We start from the raw sequence: 20,947 nt of genomic DNA on the forward strand, positions 1-20,947 counted from the left end.
TCCTTTGTTCAGGAGCCTCTGAACAGGGTTGCTACCAGTCGGCCATCTTCCCAGAATTCCGCAGACAAACTACTTGAAGGAGAAAAACGATTGTGCTTTAGGGAGAGAAAAGGTTGAACACGGCATACAACCACTTCTTTGTGTTTCTTCATTTGTCACCCCACAGAAATTCTCTGGGGCCCTTGACAGTGCATGTGGCATAGGCAGGGCCTTTGGCGGGGTCCATCACCCTTGCACCATCTAAGCACTCAGTGGTCTTGGACATCTTGCTTCCTTTGAGTGCTCCTTCTTCTGTTTTGGGGGCACTTGCCTTCTGGGTCTCATCTCTGTCCTCAGTCCTCATCTCTGGCTCTGTTTATCTTCCTGGACCAGCACCTACATTTGTGGCTTCAGGTTTTCTTCTGTGCTTGGGGCTCTACAAACTACATTTTCAACCTTGACCATTTTCAGACTCTAGTTTTTGAGAATCTGATTAGGACATACTTTCCTCAGGGGCACCAGGCCCCCAGTAGAATGCATGACTTTCCTCCATAGATTTGTTTTCATGAATCCAGGAAATCAACACTTTCATGTTTCTCAAGATCCCGTTCAGAAGCCTCCAAGTCATCCTAGCCCTTTCCTTCCTCACTTGCCTTCCAGCTAGCCAGCTTGTCCACTCTGCCTCTCCTCCTTCTTCCCCATCCACTCCCAATGCCTCTGGCCTGGAGTGTGGGTGCCCTTCTCTCTTGCCTGGCCTATTGCAGCATCTCCTGCTCTTAGCTGCAGCCCTCTCCAGACTATTTCTGTGAGCCCCACTCTGTTTATGTCTTTCTGCAAATTTAGGGGTTCCCTCTTATCTGAGGAATATGATATAGACTCATCATCCATTCCCCATTTGCTCTCACTACTCATACTACTCATCGTAAGTCACACATTTTCCTGCTTCTGTTGTGATTATGCTTCTCTTTTGGCAGTGGGTGCCAGAAACGCAACTTGAGCTACCTTAGCCAAAGGGCAGGAGGGTGTCTGGGCTTTTGGCTCTGTTGAGCCAGGGACTCAAATATGGTCGAGGCTTTCTCTCTCCTTGTTTCCCCATTGGCTAATTTCCTAAGACTTCAATAGGGCAAGAAATACAGTGGCTTTCACCTCCTGAGCCTCATATTGTGAGCCTTATCACTAAAGGGCTACCTTTCTTCTTTTAGTTCTAGTTTGGGAAAAAAAAAATTCAGGGAAGGGCTCTGATTGGCCTGGCCTGAATCATGTGACCTCTCCTGGACCAATGAGTCATAGCCAGCGCATGCGGGACAGAATGCTGTGGCTGGCAGCCCTTGCTAGAACTGCAAGACTGAGTTGGAGCAGGATAAGGTGACGTTCTCCTGGACGTGAGCAGGCAGGTGTTCCTAGAAGATGAGGAATATGCTGTGCCGACAACAAGCTCTGCATCCATCACCTCTCTCCTTTTCCCTTGCCCCCAGCTTCTATGAGGTGAGGCATCCTCTTGTGCTCTTGTAGTATCTACGTGTGCCTGTAATAGGGCTCTTAATTTTGTCATTTGATGTAGCCATCTCCACGTTTGACTCCATTCCAGCCTGCTAGCTGAGTAATGCTTAGCTAGGATGGTCAGCACAGGGACTGAAACATGCTGTGGATGTCTAAGGAGCTTGGTCCTCCCCACCAGTGGGCTTGATTGCCCTTGAACACCTTGTACCCTACTGGTCTGAAGTTTCCCTGATTTCCCCTCCTCCTTATGCCTGCAGCCTGGCCCAGACCCTCGGACCTTCCCTGGGGAGCAGAGAGTTCAGGCCTGGCATAAATTCATGGCTCCCTTCTCTCTGTTCCCCCATCTCCACTCTAGAGTCCTGAGGACTATCAACCTGTCTTCTTGCTTAGAGCTGATGGATATAGTCAGCGGAAAGGGCAGGGAAGTGGAGAAGGGAGGGAGGGGCTTCCACGGAAGCTCTTGACACCTCCGACCACCCTGGGAACCTGCACCAACCAGCAGACAATTGGATCTCTCTTTTCTCCTGGTGATGGCTTGTGATGAACTGCTCATATTTTATTCCTAACAGAGTTTTATTGCCACTCCAGAATGGTAAAATTAATTCTAAATGATTTCTGGGGTGCTCATTTCCTCCTAAACTGGAAATCACTATAATTGCAATGAAAACTCTGACTCAGAATCTGAATCTGCATCTCCAATTGCTCTTGCGGAGTTGGTGAAAAAGGCAGCTGTGGGTTATGAAAGAACCCATTTGGTGTCCCGAGAGGAGGCTGTGTGGCCAGTGGCTCATAAAATGGCAGGTTAGCCGCTGACTGGACCTGGTTAAGCCTGAAAAAGTGGGCATGGGGCTATAGGGCCTCCCTCAGCCTTCAGCAAATCATATGGCCCATAGCACTGGTCTGGGCACAGGGCACCTGGCAGAGTGCAGATTTATTTTTATTATTGGTTTTCCTGTAAGGTGAAGTGGGGTCTTAGTAACGAGGACTTCTGTATAGCAGACATGTTTTTAAATATCAGAGAGACTAAGGATAGGTGCTTTGGAGTAGATACACTTGAATTTATTTGATCATAGCATTGGCACTTACCCCTCCGAGATTCAGTTTTGCTATCTGTAAAATGGGGATTATAATAGACCTGCCCTCCTGGGGCTGCTGGGGAAAGCAAATGAGACAGGGAGTACACAGGGCTTGGCATAGTGCTGGGTGCACTGCCAGGGCGTCCCTTATGGTTGCTGCTTCTGCAGAGAGGAGGTGGGTGCTCCCTGGCAGCTCACAGTGGCAGCTTTGCCAGTCCCTCTTCTTCAGTTTGCACAACCCAGCCCCGGTGTGGTCTACTGCATCTACCCAGTGGGATTCTGTTGGATCTAGAGAGAGAATTGCCTTTCATTAGTTATGTCCAACATTTTCCCAGTGCGACTTTATTGAGCTACTACTATGTGCCAGGTTCTGTGCTTAAGGCTGAGGTTATGCAGTGGTGAATAAAACACTCAGGATCCTGGGCCACTCTCTAGAGACACCTGCTGCTGTGATGTGGACTGTGGTCCTGGGGCTTGATGTTCTGTTGTAGCCATTCTCCTGGAGGGAGCAGAGCTGGGTGGAGTTAGACTGAGTACCTCAACCACTGTTACTTGAGCTCCTGACAGCCCCAGTTTTCTTTCTGTAAAGCAAGAATAGAAATCCCACCTTCATAGGCTTGCTGTGAGGAGCAATGAACGAGAGTGTGGGACAGCAAACAGGCAGTGCTCCACGAATGGGGGCTCAGTCTCCTAGTCCCCTAACATCAAGTTCCTGGTAAGAAGGACATCTGCCCTGGGGGGGAGGAGGAGGAGGGATGGTGCTGGCCCTGGCAGCTGCATTGCCATGTTAGGGGCCCCACCCCACTCACATTGATCATACTATTAGTCTGGTTGCCTGAGCCCTCCTTGGAGCCCAGAGCAGCCCTGGCATTTCTAGGGCCTTCCGGCGCTTGGTGATGGATGACCCCACTGTCTAGCCCTCACTTGTGCTGGGCCTGGGCAGGTACGGATGTGTGATAGATCAGCTCGAGGATGGTATTTTGGAAGGAAAGTTCAAATTATATTTCAGGATAATACCCCATTTCCCTGGTCCCCATCAAGCTTTCCATTTTTAATTTGGCCCAAGAGGTTCTGGAGGGAGGTAACAAGTGTATGATGGATGGGCAGGCAGCCCCACTAAGCCTGCAGATCCTGGCTCTTAATTAACATAGATATGGGTTTAATTTCAGGGCTTAGGCATGGTTTGAAGGCTTGCCTGTGTGGGGCTACAGAAGCCCTTGGAGCAACCTGTGTAGCTCCTAGAATGGCCTGGTTGCCTGGGCTGGGGTGTCCAGTAATGTCACCTCTTTTTTCTCTAGCCCCATAATGACTAATCTCTGCCATCTGTGATCTTGTTTTTAATGACCAAGGTAAAGTGCAGAGGCTCTGCTCCATGGCAGTGTGGGGAAGTGGCAGCAGGGACCTCTTTGGAGGAATCAACTTCCTGTGGCCACTGGAGGGTGGAGGGCCAGGGCAAGTTGGAGGCAGCCCAAGGCAGCCTCTGTCCTCCTTCCCTGGCCATAGATTTGGTTTCTGATGATCTGGGCAGTGTCAGGGGAGATAGAATGCTGGTGTGTGTGTAAGAGAGTGTGAGTATATGTGTGCATGTGTGAGTTAAGTGCTGATGTGTGTGAGCGTATGTTTTTGGTATGTGTGCACACATGTATATGCATGTAGGACGCATGAACATGTATGAGCTTGTGGACATTGGTGTGCTGGTAGATGTTTGACAAACCAGCTCTCCAAGAAAAACCAAAGCCCAGCTTTGTAGTGTTTGCTGATGCTGATTTATGTGGTGAAAATCCTCCCGCCATGGCTGCTTTTGAGCGACATGATGTCCCTGAACACAGCGTTGGGAAGAGATGATGCACCATTGTGTCATGTATTTCAGCTGGGATAGACGTTAACAGCTTCCAGAGCACAGACAGTAGTAAAATAACAGCAAAATAATTAGGGAGTGATGAGCTTTGTGTATTTATTAATTTAGTTTGTAAGGTAATTTGTTCAATTATAGGTTTATATGATTTAATTTATAATGGCTGTGTTTAATAACTGGCTCACAAACTCCTGGAAATTTAACAATAAGTTCTCATGAGGTGGTACAAGGGGCTCTAGCATACTGCATATGAGTGTGTGTTTGTGAGTACAGGTAAGTGTGAGTGAGTGTGAGTGGGGAGGCCTTTCCCTGCACCCAGCATTAGGCTGGGGGCTGAGTCTCTTGCCCCCTGTGCTCTCCCCACTGTCGTAGTCTCTCCATCCACTGCCCCTGGCAAGCATGAAAGCATTACCTCCGCCAATCCATCATCCCCTGCTCCTTCCTCTCCTTCCTCCTGCACAGCTAAAGATGCCTCCTGTTCAGTCCAGGGCTCTCTCCTGCCTGTGCTCAGGCTTTGCTCACAGCCCTTGCTTCCCATAGCCTCCAGGCCTTAGCTCTCTGGCAGGACAACCAAATGAGATTTTCCAAATCAAACCTTTTCTTCCACTCTGGGACACGCCCACCCTGCACTGACCTCCTTCAGTCCTTCCACTGTCTGCCCTGTCTTGGCCTCTGGTCCCATATGCACAACACCCCGTGCTTCCCTCTCTGCTGCCCCACGGAGGGTCCTGCAATGCCGTCTTCACACCTGTGCCCTCCCAGGGGATGCCGACTTTGACCATCCAGACTCTAGCACAGCCTGAAGTCAGCCCAGCCTCTTCCCCACCACACCTAGGCAGAGGGCTCTGGCTTGCTTCCTCCTGGCACCACACACTTTCCTCCTGGCCAGAGTTGCTCCCTGGATGGGTATTTACCTTCCTTATCCTCCTACTGTGAACTCTTCCAGGACCAAGATGACACCTGACCTGATACCCATTGGTTCTAGAGCTCAGGCAGATTTGGGCCCCTCTGCAGAGGCTGCACTCAGGAGGTGGTGGCATCTGTGGGCCCCTTGCAGATTCCCTCCAGCTCTGGTTTGCACTGCTTCTTCAAAGGCAGGTTCCAGAGGAAACAAATTAAACCTGAGTAAATATCAGAGAGTAATTATGTAAATTAAATACATAATTTAAAGAAGACTTGTCATGAGGTCAGTGGGAAGCTATAAAGACAGAAGCCTCCTAGGCCGGGGCTGGTGAGATGCAGGAGGATGGTTCCCAGTCCTCCCCATGTGTGGTCTCTGTCCCAGTGCTTTGCATCCATCCTCCCATTTGCTGTCCCACTACTAGAAGACCTCGCTCTGCTCATATTACAGAGGTAGGCACTGAGGCTCGGAGAGCTCCAGACGTGCCTGGCCCAGTGACAGCCACGATGACTCCATTTCCTATGCTCAGGCTCAGAGCCCACGATCATTCTCCCCTGAGGGAGCCATAGCTCTGCCTTGAAATGGCTTCTGGAAGAGCCAGGTGGCAGCTCAGGCCATGGCGGGGGGTGCTCAGGTGCAGAGTGGGGCTAGAGGGCACCCTCTCGTTTGGTGACACTGATACTTGACTTGTACTGGGGCAGGAGGGGTGGGCTGACCTGGCTGGGGACACAAACCCTGCTGGCTACCCTGTACCCCTCCTGTCCAGAAATGCTGCTGTGGTCATCTTTCCAGGGGGGCACACCACGCCTCACACCCCTTGTGTCCCTCAGACAGGGGTGTCCCATGAGGCCTTGAGCCCATGACTTTGGTCCTAGTGTCCTTTTGGTCTGGAATACTCTTTCTTCTCATCATTGCAGAAAATACTTCTTCATCCCATGAAAATCCAACTCTCTGCCCCTCAGAAGACTTTCTTGAGGCCTTCCTCTGCTGACATTGCCTGCGTGATCAGACCCCTTACCGTGCTCTTCCTGCCTGTATTGCTTGCCAGTCTGTTTCCCGTTGGGCTCCCCCAGGGTGTGGACAAGTTTCTGATTGTCCTTTCAGCATCCACCACCTGCTGCCTGGTTAGGTAGCAGACACGGGCTTGAGAACGCCTCATTGAGGAGGCGAATGTAGGTCAGTCTCATGACCCTGGGGAGGTGGGAGCATGGGTAGTAAGCAGGATAGCCCCTCACACACCTGGGCCACTGTGGCTGCCGGCACCAGGGGCTGCTGCTGGGTGGGTGCCCGACAGCCGGTGGGCGGCCCTCAGGCAGATCTGCAGACATGGAACCCAGCCTTGGCTTGCTTTCAAGTCAGCTCAGTTGGGGATACTGTTTCTAATAGTATGGGCTTAGAGTGATATTCATAGAACTCATACAGATGCAGCATTTCACTGGGTAATGTCAGTTATTAATACTGATCACAAACAGTGGCATTCATCGCATTTTCATCTTCTTCCCATTTTTAAAGTCTAGACTCCAGTGCTTGACCAGTGTGCTTCATGGTCTCTCTGGAGCTTTATGTGCCTGAGGTGAGGTGGCTGCTCAGTAGGCCTGGGAGGAATATGGGTCTTCTGGTGCCTTGTTGCACAGAGAGCAGAGCCTCTCGCAGTAGACAGAGCTGAGATTAGATCCCAGCTCTGTTTTGAGCTGGTGATTGATCTGCGAAATGGGCACAATCTGGTAATTCCCAAGGGTTCTCAGGCTCAGCTGAAGCACTTAGCTCAGCATCTGTGCATGGTCAGGTCTGCAGAGCTGCTCTCTTCTGGCCCCTTCCCAGGTGCCATGTTGGTGAATGCTGCTGAGGAGCTCTGGCTCTGGGTTTAAACCCCAGTGCTACCTCTTACAGGCTGGATGACCTAGGGCAAGACATGAGGGTGTCACAGGGATGAAATGAGACAGTATATCATGCCTGGCACAAAGTCAGACCTTAATAAGCACACACTGAGTACTAGTCTGCGTGGGTTGGCCCTAACAACACACTGTATGCTGGGTGGCTTCCACAGTATATGTTTATTTCTCACAGTTTAGAGGCTGAGTATCCAAAGATCAAGGTGTTAGATCTGATATCTGGTGAGGACTTTCTTACGGGTTTGCAGATGGCTGTCTTCTCGCTGTGTCCTCCCTGCATGGAGAGACAAAGATCTCCAGTCTCTTTCTTTCTTAGAAGGCCACTAATCTTAATCAGGTGGGTTTTGTCCTCATGACCTGATTGCCTCCCAAAGGCCACGTCTCCTAATATCATTGCACTGAGACTTTGGATTTCAATGCGTGAATTTTAGGGGAACACAAACATCAACCCATAACATGCTATGATGATTGTTCCATCATCGGTCCTGCCCTACCACGGAGAGAGGTCATCTGGCTATGGCATTAACAAAACCCAAAGATGTTAGCTTTGGGGCCCCTTGGAAATTTAGACACGGCTATTTTTTTTATTAAATCATAGCTGTGTACATTAATACAGTCATGGGGTACAGTGTGCTGTTTTTGTATACAATTTGAAATATTTTCATCAAACTGGTTAACATAGCCTTCATGCCATTTTCTTAGTTATTGTGTTAAGACATTTATATTCTACATTTAGAAAGATTCACATGTACCCTTATAAGATGAACCATAGATGTGATCCCACCAATCACCCTCCCTCCACCCATCCTCCTCCCTCTCCTCCCCTCCCTCTCCCCTTTCCCCATATTCTTGGGCTATAATTGGGTTATAGTTTTTCTGTGAAAGCTGTAAGTTAGTTTCATAGTAGGGCTGAGTACATTGGATACTTTTTCTTCTATTCTTGAGATACTTTGCTAAGAAGAATATTTTCCAGTTCCATCCATGTAAATATGAAGGACATGGCTATTTTGGGTAAACATTTCCAAGTTTCCAAATTCCTTCTCTAGATTTGTTTTGGAATTTTACCTAAAGAAGAGAGAAAACACTCAGAGCTCCCTCAAAGCAATCACATAGATCGTTCTTCTGTGTTGGTGGAAGGACTCAGTTTCTCTGGCCTTTAGTTTTCTCATTTGAAATGGGATGGTAAGCCTTCCTCAGAGGCACAGAGAGGGAGGAAAGGATGAAGCATGGAGCCACCAGAGAGAGGGTTTAGGAGGAGTGCCCCCCCACCAGGGGCACTCAGTCAGGGTTCCCCTCCCGCACCGGGGGCCTGTTGACCTGTGCGTGGAGCCTGTTGGGACATGCCCCATGGATACCCCATCCTGAAAAAATGGCATCAAAACAGCAGGACTTCAAACCTGTTCCTACAGATCTTAGAGAAAGAACCACTTAAAATCGATGCCAAATGCCGCGTAAGTGAAAGGTGACAGGGACATCAAACTTTATTTGTGAAAATTCTAAAAATCATTAGCATATTATGGATCCTTTAAAAATATGATCTCACTCAGTTGACGGAGGGAATTGCAAATCAAAGGGACCATTTATTGCAGTGGGAATAAGGGACCTGCCAGATTAAAAGAAAATATTGAAGGAGCCAGAGATTTGAAACATGAAAGACAGTAGCAGATAAACACCACCAAATTTTATCCAAATACTGGAACCCGACTTGGAACAGAAGTTGGTGAAGAATTATTTTATAAACGCATTTTCATCATAACATGTGTAAAATGCAAATCTTGATCATTATGTAAATTAGTTACTTGGTGTAATTTACTTAATTCAAAGCACTTAATGCAGCGTGGTATGTTTTTTCCAAAGTGCCAGAGTAGACGTTTATTTTAAATTGTTTTTAATCTCGATCTTCCAGCCTGATTATTTAAAATGTTTTTCCCTTGTGTTTGTTTTTTAAATGGAAAGGAATAGGGCTTGGTGAGAAACGGAACACGCTCTGATCAACCCATGCCCTCCCTTGCCAGGGCCACCCAGGCAGGGGGTGTGGGTGTAGCTCACACAGGCATGTTCATGTTCACGTCTAAAGTGGCATATGTGTGAACTGGCTGTATGAATGCACCCGCCAGGAATCGTGTAGATGGCCCACTTCCCTTTCCCAGATCTGCCCCTGCCTTGGCTTTGTGGCCCATCCAGAAGGCTCCTGCATATTATCAGCCCTTATTAGAGGCAGAAATGTGCTTCCCTTCTCAGAGAGTTTTCAGTGACAGACCTTCCCCTTCAGCCTCTTTACCGCTTTGGAATTTCCAGTATCACAGAGCCGAGAGACGACCTGTTTAGTCTTCTATTGTGTCACCAATTCCCAGGATGGCACCTCCCTTCTTGATGAGCCTCCAGAACAAGAGAGATGATTTGCTCATTTGGGAACCCTTTTAGGGGCGTTCCCCGTGCTGATGAGCGGGTTGGAAGGGAGCTGACAGCCGCTAAGCATCTATTTTGCACTGTACCAGCTGTATGTCTGCCCCTCACCAAGAATCCCGGGGCTTCTAGGAGGAAGGGGTGGCCAGCTCTGTTTTGTGGAAGAAGAAATGGGCTCAGAGAGATGGTTGCCTGAGGACACCCATTTAGTGAGGGGTGGGACTCGAACCCAGGCCTATGCTTATTCCAATACACCCCTGGGAGAGGGGGCCCAATGGAGCTGCTTCTCTGTGCCCTTTTCTGAACTCTGCGTCGCAGGCCACCATGGAGGAGGGTGGGTTATTTATTTATTTTGACAAGTAAAAGTTGTATAGTTGTATATATCTATGGATGTTTTGATATATGCATATGTTGCATAATGGTTAAATCAAGCTATTTAACATATGTGTTATCTCACATACTTATTTTTTGTGTGTTGACAACACTTAAAGTCCACTCTTTCATCCACTTTCAAATAGGCAATATATTGTTCTGTACGTCAGTCGCCATGTGTGCGATAGGTCTCTGGAGCTTATTCCTCCTGACTTACTGAAATTTTACATCCTTTGACCAACATCTCCTCAACACCCCACCCCCCCAGCTCCTGGTAGTCACCATTTTACTCTCTATTTCTGAGTTCAACTTCTTCACACTCCATATCTAAGTGAGATCATGCGGTATTTGTCTTTCTGTGCCTGGCTTATCTCACTTAACATAATGTGCTCCATAGTTGCAAATGGCAGGATTTCCTTCTTTTTTTTTTTTAAGGGTGAATAGCATTCCGTTGCGTATATATCAATCCATCTGGTGGTGAACACTTAGGTTGCTTCCGTGTCTTGGCTGATGGGAATAGTGCTACAGTGAACGTGGGAGTTTTAATATGGGTTTTATTATTATTTAGGTATAGCAAGGCCAAGAGAGCATCTTTTACCACTGAAAAGATGATCTGTTACACTCACAGGTCCCAGAGAGGCAAGCGTGCCTTGCTACTAGACCACCAAAACAGAAGGCCGAGGGAGGGGAGCTATGAGTAACAGCCTTTATCATGGTTCAGAGGCAAGGGACAGGCAGGCAGGATGAGCAGGCTTAGGACTGGCTGGTTTGAGTAATTGTTCAGGCTCTGATGTCCCTGGTTGTCTGGTACCAGGCTCTCATGTATTAGGGCAGGTATATAGTGGCTCTGAGCATGAGGCCCTGATAAAAATGGTGGTTAGGAATTTGGGCTTTGGACCAGTTGGTTTGTGTATAAAAGGAGTGTCCTGGGCAAGCTGTTTCCTATCTCTAGGAATTGGCTAATGCACTGGGAGCAATAGCTCTCTAGGATCAGCAAGGCCTATATGTCAAAACGTCAGAAAAGGAAAGATGTGGTTAATACAGAGGGTGGTCTGGAGGACCCCCAGGGCCAGGCCTGCTTGACTTCTTGCCCGAGCAGCTAGGATTCTAACCAGGACAGGAGAGGCCTCCCTCCCAGACAAGATCCTTGCAGTGGCCCCAGGCTGCTGACAATGGTGGGACACCATCATTCCCACTCAGACACATCCCCTGCCTTGGCTCTGGGGGACCTGTCACTTCATGGCAGGGAAGAGACCTACTTCCAGTTTTACCGAGAGCCACTGGATATGCCACACTTCTGCGTTTTGACTCCTCCCTTTGCTGAATTGCCCCTAGGCCTACTTGGAGACCCTCCTGACTCCCATAGAGAGTCACCTACAAGGACAATTGCAAGGATTCAATTTAGTCATGAAATGCCACCTGCAAATGGAACTTACTCTGGCATATCGGAGGTGCTCAGTAAATGGCAGAAGGGAACCACTCCTTTCTTCCAGGTCGGTCTTACCCTCAGGACTGAGTTTCTTGAGCATAAGCTTGTGAAGTTTTAAGATTCTGCTGCTCTGGTTCCCAGCATAGGGCCGGGCCCAGAACAGTGCTCCAGAAATATTTGAGGAAGGAACAAAGAAAGGATGGAAGGAAAGAGAGAGGGAGGAAAGAAAGGGAGGGGAGAGAGAGAGGGAAGGAAGGAAGGAAGGGGATAGTGGGGGTCGTGGTGGGAGGTGAGGAACAAATGACTCTGGGCAGCAGGCAAGGGTCTCGCCTGTGAGTGGAGCCACAGCAGGTGGGTCTTTGCCATCCTTTCTTAGGAATGATGGTTGCCCTGTAGACCCAGCCGCTGTCACACCCATGCCTGTGATGGTAATGGTAGTGGTCTGGAGTTGGTGGTGGGGAGAGGGTAGGCAGTAAAGGAGGAGAAAAGCCTGGGCAGGGCAGGGAGGAATAAACTCGAGTCGTGGGTCAGTTACATCTGGGAAGAAATTCACAGCCTATCTGGGGGCCCAGAGAGGAAGGAAATAAGTTAGAAAAAAGTCTGTGGAATCCAAGTTGTGCCTCAGCCTTTGGAAAATTTGCCAATAATCCAAAAACACTTCTAACTGTGAACTTCTTCTGAGTGTGAGGTGGCAGCCTTCATATATATATGAATATATATATCTATACACACACACACATTACAGATGGTAAAATATTCTTTATAAGTACTCCGAGTGCTCGGGCCTTTCTCGGAAATTGAAAATAGTAGGGGAAGCAGTTTGAAATGTGTTCTTTTGCTTCAATAACTTTTCAGAAAGAATTTAAAATACCCAGTGACTATCTAATTTTTTTTTTTCCAGAAAGAATGGAGGGATAGTTACAGCTTCGATTTAAAAAATTTTTTTCCCCAACTTCAATTCCTTGCCTAGTGGGGCTTTTCCTCCACCGTATGTGTGGCCGTCATGTGGGCGCTGATCTTGCTCTGGTTCCATTGACTCCACAGACTTTTCCTGCCTCGGATTCTCTGTGAGGCTCTGAGCCTTGGGGTTGGGTAGGGAAGTGACAAAGGCCTAGCCCCTGCTTCCCACAGATTGTTATTAATATTGCTTATTACTATTTCTTAATATTATTTTAAAACATCAGAAAATGAAAGGTATAGTTAATACAGAGGGTGGTCCAGAGGACCCCCAGGGCCAGGCCTGCCTGACTTCTTGCCTGAGCAGCTGGGATTATAACCAGGACAGGGGAGGCCTCCCCTCCTATCCGAGACCCTCACAGTGGCCCTGGCTGCTGAGAATGGTGGGACACCATCATTCCCACTTAGATACATCTTCTGTCTGAGATGGCCTCAGAAGGGAAGTATAGTTGAATTGGGTCTTGATGGAGGAATAGAGCTCTATAAATTCCAAATCGTGTGAGCATCCAGGTGGAGGGTATGTGTGTGCTTATGGGGGGGGGGGTCTTGGAGGGCTAAGAGCTTCTTTTCCTGCAGCCCAGATTGCATAGTTTGGGGTGGTGATGAAGGACACAAAACCAGAAACAGCTGTTAGGACCAGAGCCTCTTGTGTACCAAGCTAAGATATCTGGAGTTTATTTTCTGCACAGTAATAAAGTCTGTAGAAGACTTTTTATTTGTGTGCAATCTGATTGATGCTTTCAAAGATACTCATTTCTTAACATGTTTTCCCCCACTGAGACATGACCTTGCCCTGTCATCCAGACTGAAGTGCATTGGCACAGTCATAGCTCACTGCTGCCTTGAACTCTTAGGCTCAAGAGATCCTCCTGCCTCAGTCTCCCAAGTAGCTGGGACTACTGCAGCACTGTAGCACCTGGCTGATTTTTCTAATTTTAGTAGAGACAGATTTTTGCTCTTGCTCAGGTTTTAAACTCCTGACCTCAAGCAATCCTCCAACCTTGGCCTTACAGAGTTCTAGGATTGTAGGTTTGAGCCACCATGCCTGGCACCATTCTGGAACTTTTTATGTACTGTTTCTTCTGTCTAGAATGTTCTTTCCTGTGAAGTTTCCAGAGCTGCTTCCTCCTCGCAGGGGCCTTTCACCCCTGTAGTCCCCTCTTGCCCAACTCTTTTCTTGGGCTTCCTGTCACTGGAAATTATCTGTTTATCCCACTGTTTATTTGTTCTGGTCTGTTTGCAGTCTCTGAAGGTAAGTTCTGCAACAGCAGGAACACTATGGGCTCATTCGGTTTTGTTTTTCAGCACCCGGGGGGGAGGGACTGACAAGAAGAGAGCTCTTGGGGGAGCGTTGGAAGGAGAATTTGGTGAGGTTTGGGTTTTGGAAAGACCTCTGGGTGACCAAGCTACCTGACAGCTCAAAGAGAGAGGAGGAGGAGAGAAAAGACCCCAGGGCCTGTCTTGGGGCATTGTCCCAGCACATCCCTTGTAGACATGGCCTTGCCCATGTTCCCCGAGCTGCCTTTCTCTGAGGAGAAGGATGCTTCTGCTGGGAGCCTCTTCTGTCCCTACAGTGGCCAGTGCCTTTTCTGCAGTTTCCTCATTGTCTCAGACAGCCTGTGGCCTTTGACCTTCTCATGCTCTGTCCAGGGTAGGGCTGATGCGAAGCCTTATGTGGCCCCTGTCAGTAGCCCTCCCAGGGTATGTCTGGTGTGGCAGGGTAGGGCAGCTGTATACCTGGAAGTCTGCACAGGGAACTTTCTGGGGAGCATCTGGGACAAGGTCCAGATACTGCAGGAGCCAAGGGACTCAGACTGCTTATTCTGCTGCCCACGGGAGCAGCTCTGCCCCTAGTCTACCCTCTTGGGGAATTCTCCAGAGCAGCAGCAGATAGCAGCTCTAATGGGGGATGGGCAGGCTTGATCTTTTGCAGGGAGGAAAGAACTTTTGTGGGACCTGTGGGATTCTGTGGGTCGTTCCTGGGGAATGAGCAGGAGGGTTGCAGAGCTGGCTTGTGCCTGCCACTGCTGTCCTGCCTTCTACTTCCCTCAGCAAGTAAAGTCGATGGAGAGCTTTAGAGTTGACCTTTCCAGCCAAGTGGGAGCAGGTGGTTATAGCCAGGAGCTATATAGTCCCTCGGGGATGCTGCCATCAGCCTGCACAGTAATTTCAGGTGTGAGGAGCTTAAACTTTCTCTGATGGCTCAGTCCCATTAGGTGCTGCAGAAACAGAAGCCAGAAACGCAGCAGCCAAGGGTGAGCAGAAGTTCTGAAGGCTTGTGTTCTCTGGGTGTGCATGTCCTTATGTGTACTTATAGGTCCCAAGACAGTTGCCACCTGCCCGTGGCACTTGCTGTTTCCTGAAGAAAGAAAACAGTCCTGCAGGTTGTGATGGTTTTAGGCACAGGAACCTCAGAGAGGAGACTGGGAGGGACTTCTTCCTTACCTTAGGGCACATGCCACCATGGTGGCATGGTGAATGAAGTCCCCAGAGCCACATAAGTGGCCCTGCCAGACTTGACATCCAGGCGTCTCTCAGGTGCACACATTCATGTAAATGTACAGAAAAGTACACTCTGCAATTGTGGTCATTCTGACACTGTAAAGACTCACAGTGGCCTTAAAAGGTGTCGAAGAGAAAGAAGCAGGGGCTGGTGAGTCGTGGGTCTCAGGGACCCACTTCCTTACTTGTCCTGCCAGCTGTGCTCAGATCTGGGTCCTAGCCAAGACCATTGGGCAGTTCTGGGGAAGGCATGCAGCCAGACAAGCCAACTGTGCATGTGTGGCCTCATCCTTGGGCTACTTGCACTCAGCCCAGCATGGACAGAGTTAAGGGTGAGCTGTGGTGTGGTGACTTTTTAAGGCACAGGCCTTGCTCTTTCACTTATGTTTCCATAAGTGATACTAGATACGATGCATCCAATGACCTTGGTCTATCTGTTAGTTATTGCTGGGAAACAAACCATCCCAAAACTTAGCGGCTTAGAACAACAGTCATTTATTATTTTTTATGAGTCTATAGGTCATTTGGACAATTCTGCTCTGGACTCACTCTTGCATCTGAGTTTGGGTGGCACGTGACCAGGATGGCTGCCTGGGGCCTGGCCTGATTCTTCTCTGTGTATCTTGTGGAGGTGGCAGAAAGGGAAATGCACAAACACTTATTCAAATCTCTCTGTCTGGGTGGCACCTGTGGCTCAGAGGAATAGGGCACCAGCCCTGTATGCCGGAGGTGACGAGTTCAAACCCAGCCCCGGCCAAAAACAAATCTCTCTGTCTGCATCAAGTTTATTACTGTTCCATAGGCAAAGCAGATCACATGGCCAAGGCCAAAGCTAGAGCTGGAGCTAGAGGGGTCTTCAAAGGGACGGACAAGGCTTGGTGCCTGTAGCTCAGCAGCTAAGGTGCTGGCCATGTACACCAGGGCTGGTGGGTTCAAGCCTGGCCCGGGCCTGCCAAACAACAATGATGACAACTACAATAAGAAAGTAGCCAGGTGTTGTGATGGGCTCCTGTAGTCCCAGCTACTTGGGAGGCTGAGGCAAGAGAATTGCTTAAGCCCAAGAATTTGAGGTTACTGTGAGCTGTGACACCATAGCACTCTACTGAGGGCAACTTAGTGAGACTCTGTCTTGAAAAAAAAAAAAAGGACAGACAAGAGCTTGGGAATAGGGAGGCTGTTGCTCGGGGTTTGAAGGTGGTCAGCCGCCCTTATTTAGGAACACTGTTGACACCATGGTGGTTAAAAATGGTTTCTCCATGCAGTGCCACTCAGTAGGAGTTTTTGCAATGATCCATTATGCATCATCTATATCTGTGCTGTCCAACATGGTAGCCACTGCCCAGATGTGGCTATTGAGTACTTAAAGTGTGGCTAGTGGATCAGAGGAACTGAATGTATAATTGTATTTCATGTTAATAAATTGAAGTTTAAATTTAAATAGCCACATGTGGCTAGTGGCTGGATTATTGGACAGCCCAGATCTAGAGGCAAGTTCTTCTTGGCCCCGAGCTCAGCCCCCTGTGCACCAGCCATGATTGCCATGGTCTCTGCTGTCCTCCCTTGCACTGTGTTTGGTCCTCACAATGGCTCTGATGACACAGTCGAGCTCAACTAGATTTGCTGGTGAGCCTGTCCTCCCACAAGCCAGGTAGCCTGTACACCTCTGTAGCTGCTCTCGTGGCACCTGCCTTGGGTGTAGCTCATGGAGTTTGTGGAATGGACACAAAGGCAAAGTTTTGGAAAGGAACTTTTTGGGAATAAAATCTGGTGGAATCAACACTGTTTGCTTTGATTTTGATGCTCTGTGACTAGATGGCCTTCAAGCCTATGTGTGCTGGTGGTCCCTGGCCCCAGGCCCAAGCTACTCTGCACAGCTGAGGCTCTTAACCCTCAAGGGTGACATAGGCCACTGACCGTCCTGACCAGCCTTGGTGGCCTGGCCTCAGGAACTGCCTGTGCCAATTCTCTGACTGTGAGTATGTGCCTATGGGCACCCACAGCTTGCGGAATCTGGGCAGACCTAGACTCAGGTGTGGGTCTTGCTTTTGGGAGGTAGAATGCAAGCATGGGTCAGATGAAGGAAACATCTGAGCTTTGAAAAAGTGACTTATGGGCAAGACTTCAGGTTGCAAATGTCTCAACTTCGGCAAGAAAGGGAATCCATCGGTTTAGAACTGGAAAGTTCAGGGGAAAACAGGCTTCAGACACAGATGGACACAGAGGTTAAAATGCCGTCATTGGGACTGTGTTATGTCTTGCACTCAGACTGCTTGCCTCTGCTGCTTCCATTTGTGGGCATGTCTCCCTTTGGGGAAGCCACATGGCCTTTACAGGACTGCTGCTAAGAGCAGATTTGCCCCCTGCTCCCAGTCCTCACAAGGATAGTCTGTATTACTATGCAGTACAGTTAGGCTCCTGGCCCCCTCAACTTCCATCCCTGGTGGTTTGTTCTGTAGGCCTCTCTCCCAGCTGTGCCACCAGAATGGAGTCTCCGTGGACCACTTTGGGCTCTCTGCTCATCTCTGAACCAATCAGGACGCGAGTTTCTGATTGGACTGGAGCTGAGAGTCATCCCAGCTGGGAAGAGGTGGGAGGAATGTTTCAGGTCCCCAAAGCAAGACAGGGTTCCAAGCCTCAGGGCAGGGTTGCTGTGGTGCAGGCTGTGCAGTCAGAGACCTGGTACAGGCATTTCCTACTGATAAGACGATCAGTGGCCTCCTGTCACCCTTGAGGATTGAGAACCTCACCTGTGTGGAAAAGCTTAGGTCTGGGGCCAGGGACCACCAGCACACCAGGTACCACTTCGGCTTAAGGACAGAACTGCTGAGACTGGGCCATACTGGGAGAGAGGGAAGCTCATCCTGAGTGGTGCATTCTCATGGATGGCAGAAAGGGCTACCTATGGTGAGAGACAGTCACTCTGGGGCTGGACGCTGGTGAGGGCTGTTGGGTCTAAATCTGTGTCCCGCACCCTCTGTTCAGGGGACTCCTGAGACAGACTGGAACCCTTGTTTTAGGTGGGTGCCTGCATGTGCCCCGCCCACTCACAGATGATTCTTCTCCTCCTCTTCTCCCACTGCTCAGATATCCGTGGGCTTCAAAGCTTTCTGGACCAAGCCTCTCGGCTGGGCCTCGATGTCTCTTTACAAAAGGTGGACAAGAACATCAGCCACGTGTTCACCAGCCTGTTCACTACCATGAAGACGGAGGAGCTGAACCGCTACCGGGACACGCTGCGCCGTGCCATCCTGCTGCTCAGCCCACAGGGTGCCCACTCCTTCATCAATGAGGTATGTCTCGTGGTACCCGGGGTGCCACAGGGGATGGCTCTCAGGTAGGCTGCAGGGCGCAGTCCTCTTGTGCACAGCTGAAATGGGTGTGGGGCCCGGGGATACTCGGCTCACAGCACACGGCCGTGCAGAGGTAGATGGTGAACATGACTCGGTTCTGGATTGGTTCCCAGCAGATGACCCAAGGCCTGCCCAGGCTCTGAGAGGCTGTGGGGTGGCGGGAGGGAAACCTTCTTATAAGTCACTACCAGATTTTTCTGGGGCAAAATTCAGACTGTTTTTTCCCCTCTGTTTAATTACTCCCTCTTTGTTGAGAAGTAAAAGCTCTAGGGACAAGAAACATTTCCAGCTGTCTGCAGAGGTGGACAGGTCTGTCTTGGGATTTGTTAGTGCCTGGAGGAGTATCTATTACATATCATCAAAGAATACATTATGCATGCTTACGGGACTAATCAGTGTGTGTTTCTTTTGAAAACACCTCTATTAGGGGTTAGGACCTTCTAATGAAGAGAGGGCCCACTAGTTCAACAAAGAATCCGTTAATTAGAGAACATACAAACTAGAAATACTCTCAAGCTGGCTGATTGGTGCCAGAGGTCTAATGGCAGAGAGGTGATGAGCTGAGCTTGGCAGGCCTCTCTCTGTCCCGGGTTGGCCTTGTGGTCAAGTGTTGAGTTGGGGATGACGTTTCTGGGAGCAAGGGTGGACTGAATGGGTCACACTGTGGCCAGGGGCTTCCTGCAGATCCTCCGAACAACCCCATCCACCTTGGTGGCCTCTTTGATTGAAAGTAAAATGAAGTGAAAGGGAGCATTATACTAATTCCATTTGATGTACTTTGCTTGCTTGTTCTGCTTTCCCCTCTAATTAATTATTACTCAAAATGCTACCTCATGCATCAGGAGCCAGCACGAAGCCCACTGCTGGAGAACTTAAAATTCGGAACGCTTAATTTGGTACAATTGGCTGGCAGCCCTGGTGTTCTTGGCTAATCAGGTCCCGGATCACGCTGGTGGTCAGCCAGGCTGTGATGTCCTGTTCGCCCTCGGCATTTTCACCAGAACGCGTTTCCCTGTATGAAGTGATTCAGTCCAGTAATGGGCAGCCTGGGATTAGCAGCACTAATGTGTCCAGCCTCTCTCAGAATGCACGCAGCAGCGCATTTGCAAAAGCCTGCTCAGGGGACGGCTTTTCTTCTTGCTCTATGCTCCTGGCTGGAGTCTGCCCTGGAGAGGGTGCCTGCCTCCCTATCACCAGCCTCCTTCCTTCTCTCCCCTTTCTTCCTTTCCTCCTTGCTCTGCTCTGAAGCTTGGGAGTAGAAAAGGTATTGGCTTTGGAGTTAAACGGATTTGGGATCAAGTCTCTGCTCCTTCCTAGCCCACTGACTGTTTGTGTGACCTTGGGCAATTTGCCTACAATAGCCTCAGTTTCTTCATCTGTACAATAGGGATGGAGATGGCAGCTAGGACAAAGCATTTGGTGCATAGCTTCTCAAGAAGGATTAGTTTTCCTTCACTGCACATATATATTCACACCTTTCCCTTCCAGAGGAATTCAGCCCCTGCCTGTTTCTAGGCCTGTGAGGATTTACACATAACTAAGACTGGCCCAAAGATATTATTTCCTGGTAGTTAATTATGCAAACTCCTGCAGTGCTGGATATGCCTGGCTGGGCTCCGGCTGGTTGCCTCTCTAGTCCCCCAGGCTGCATTTGCAAAGCCATTACGTTGCTGGCTGCTTTGGGGCTGGGTTTGACTCCAGAGTGCCCGCTCTTAAAGTCTACTAACAAGCCCCTGGGGGTGGTGGTGGGACACTGAGGGAAAAGACTTTGAGCCAGCTGCCCCCACTGTTGTCCTCAGCTCCAGTGGATGAAAGTCTTGGTCTCTGGTCCTATGTGTGGGTGGGGAGGAAGCCACGGTTTCCTGGGGGCCCACTGTGGGCCTGTCTCTTTGTGTGCATTCTCTAAGCCTCATACTTTGTAGACAAGGATACCAAAAAGCTGAAGAAGTTAGATGAATTGCTTAAGGTCACACAAATAGCTTCTAAGGGACTAAAAATTATTCAAGTCTAGATCAGACCACTCCAGGGCCCCTCTTTTTCAGGGGACACAGCATGAAGTGTTGCACTTACTAGAGTGAGAGCCATATGGCTGTGCTGGCTTTCTGGGGGACGCTAGGCTTCCACTGCCTTTGACTAGTCTGGCAGAGGCTTTCAGGGTGCTATGCACAAAGAATTTTAATGTATGTCCTAAGCACAGTGGGGAAGGAATCTGGGCTCTGGAGGTGATGATGACCTGTCTGAGCGGACAGCCCAGCAGATCCCCTAGGAGACACCTGGAATGCCATCTCTGTGCAAAGGCTTTGTCACTGCCTGGAGGCATTGCTTGGGCTTCATGAGCAGGCTGGACTATCTATTTCCTTGCTGTGACAAGGATGGGTGATGTTTAAAAGGGTGACCCACTGCCAGAATATGTCCTGAATTTTATGAAACTCCAAACACTTCTATGGGGATGTAAAAGGCTTCTCTGTTCCCACTGCCACTGCTAAGTCAGCATCGTGCTCTGTAGGGGATGGTGCAGTACACAGGTGTGGATTCTGTGGCTTCCTAAGTGTACCTTCTTCCCTGTTGTACTTGAAGGCCTGGCCACATGGGAGTGAGTGAAAAAGACAAATCTCCTCAAATGTTTTGCATTTTGCTAAATGGCATCCATTCCCTGCAGATGGCTCTGGCCTGGATGGCATGTGGCACTTAGATCCCACTTCATGAGAGACTGTGCTGGCGGGGGGCT

General features: G+C 49.3%; 1 protein-coding gene across 1 annotated transcript in view; it reads left to right on the forward strand.

The window, feature by feature from the left end:
- GRID1 (glutamate ionotropic receptor delta type subunit 1) overlaps positions 1-20,947 on the forward strand; it is a 731,600-nt gene that overhangs the window by 209,226 nt on the left and 501,427 nt on the right. Inside the window, exon 4 of the mRNA XM_003783500.1 lies at positions 17,954-18,159. Coding sequence (XP_003783548.1) covers positions 17,954-18,159 — 206 coding nt within the window. The remainder of the gene's footprint in view (positions 1-17,953; positions 18,160-20,947) is intronic.

The sequence above is a fragment of the Otolemur garnettii genome, unplaced genomic scaffold (genome assembly GCF_000181295.1).
Source record: "Otolemur garnettii isolate 467f Iridium unplaced genomic scaffold, OtoGar3 scaffold00008, whole genome shotgun sequence".
NCBI lineage: Eukaryota > Metazoa > Chordata > Mammalia > Primates > Galagidae > Otolemur > Otolemur garnettii.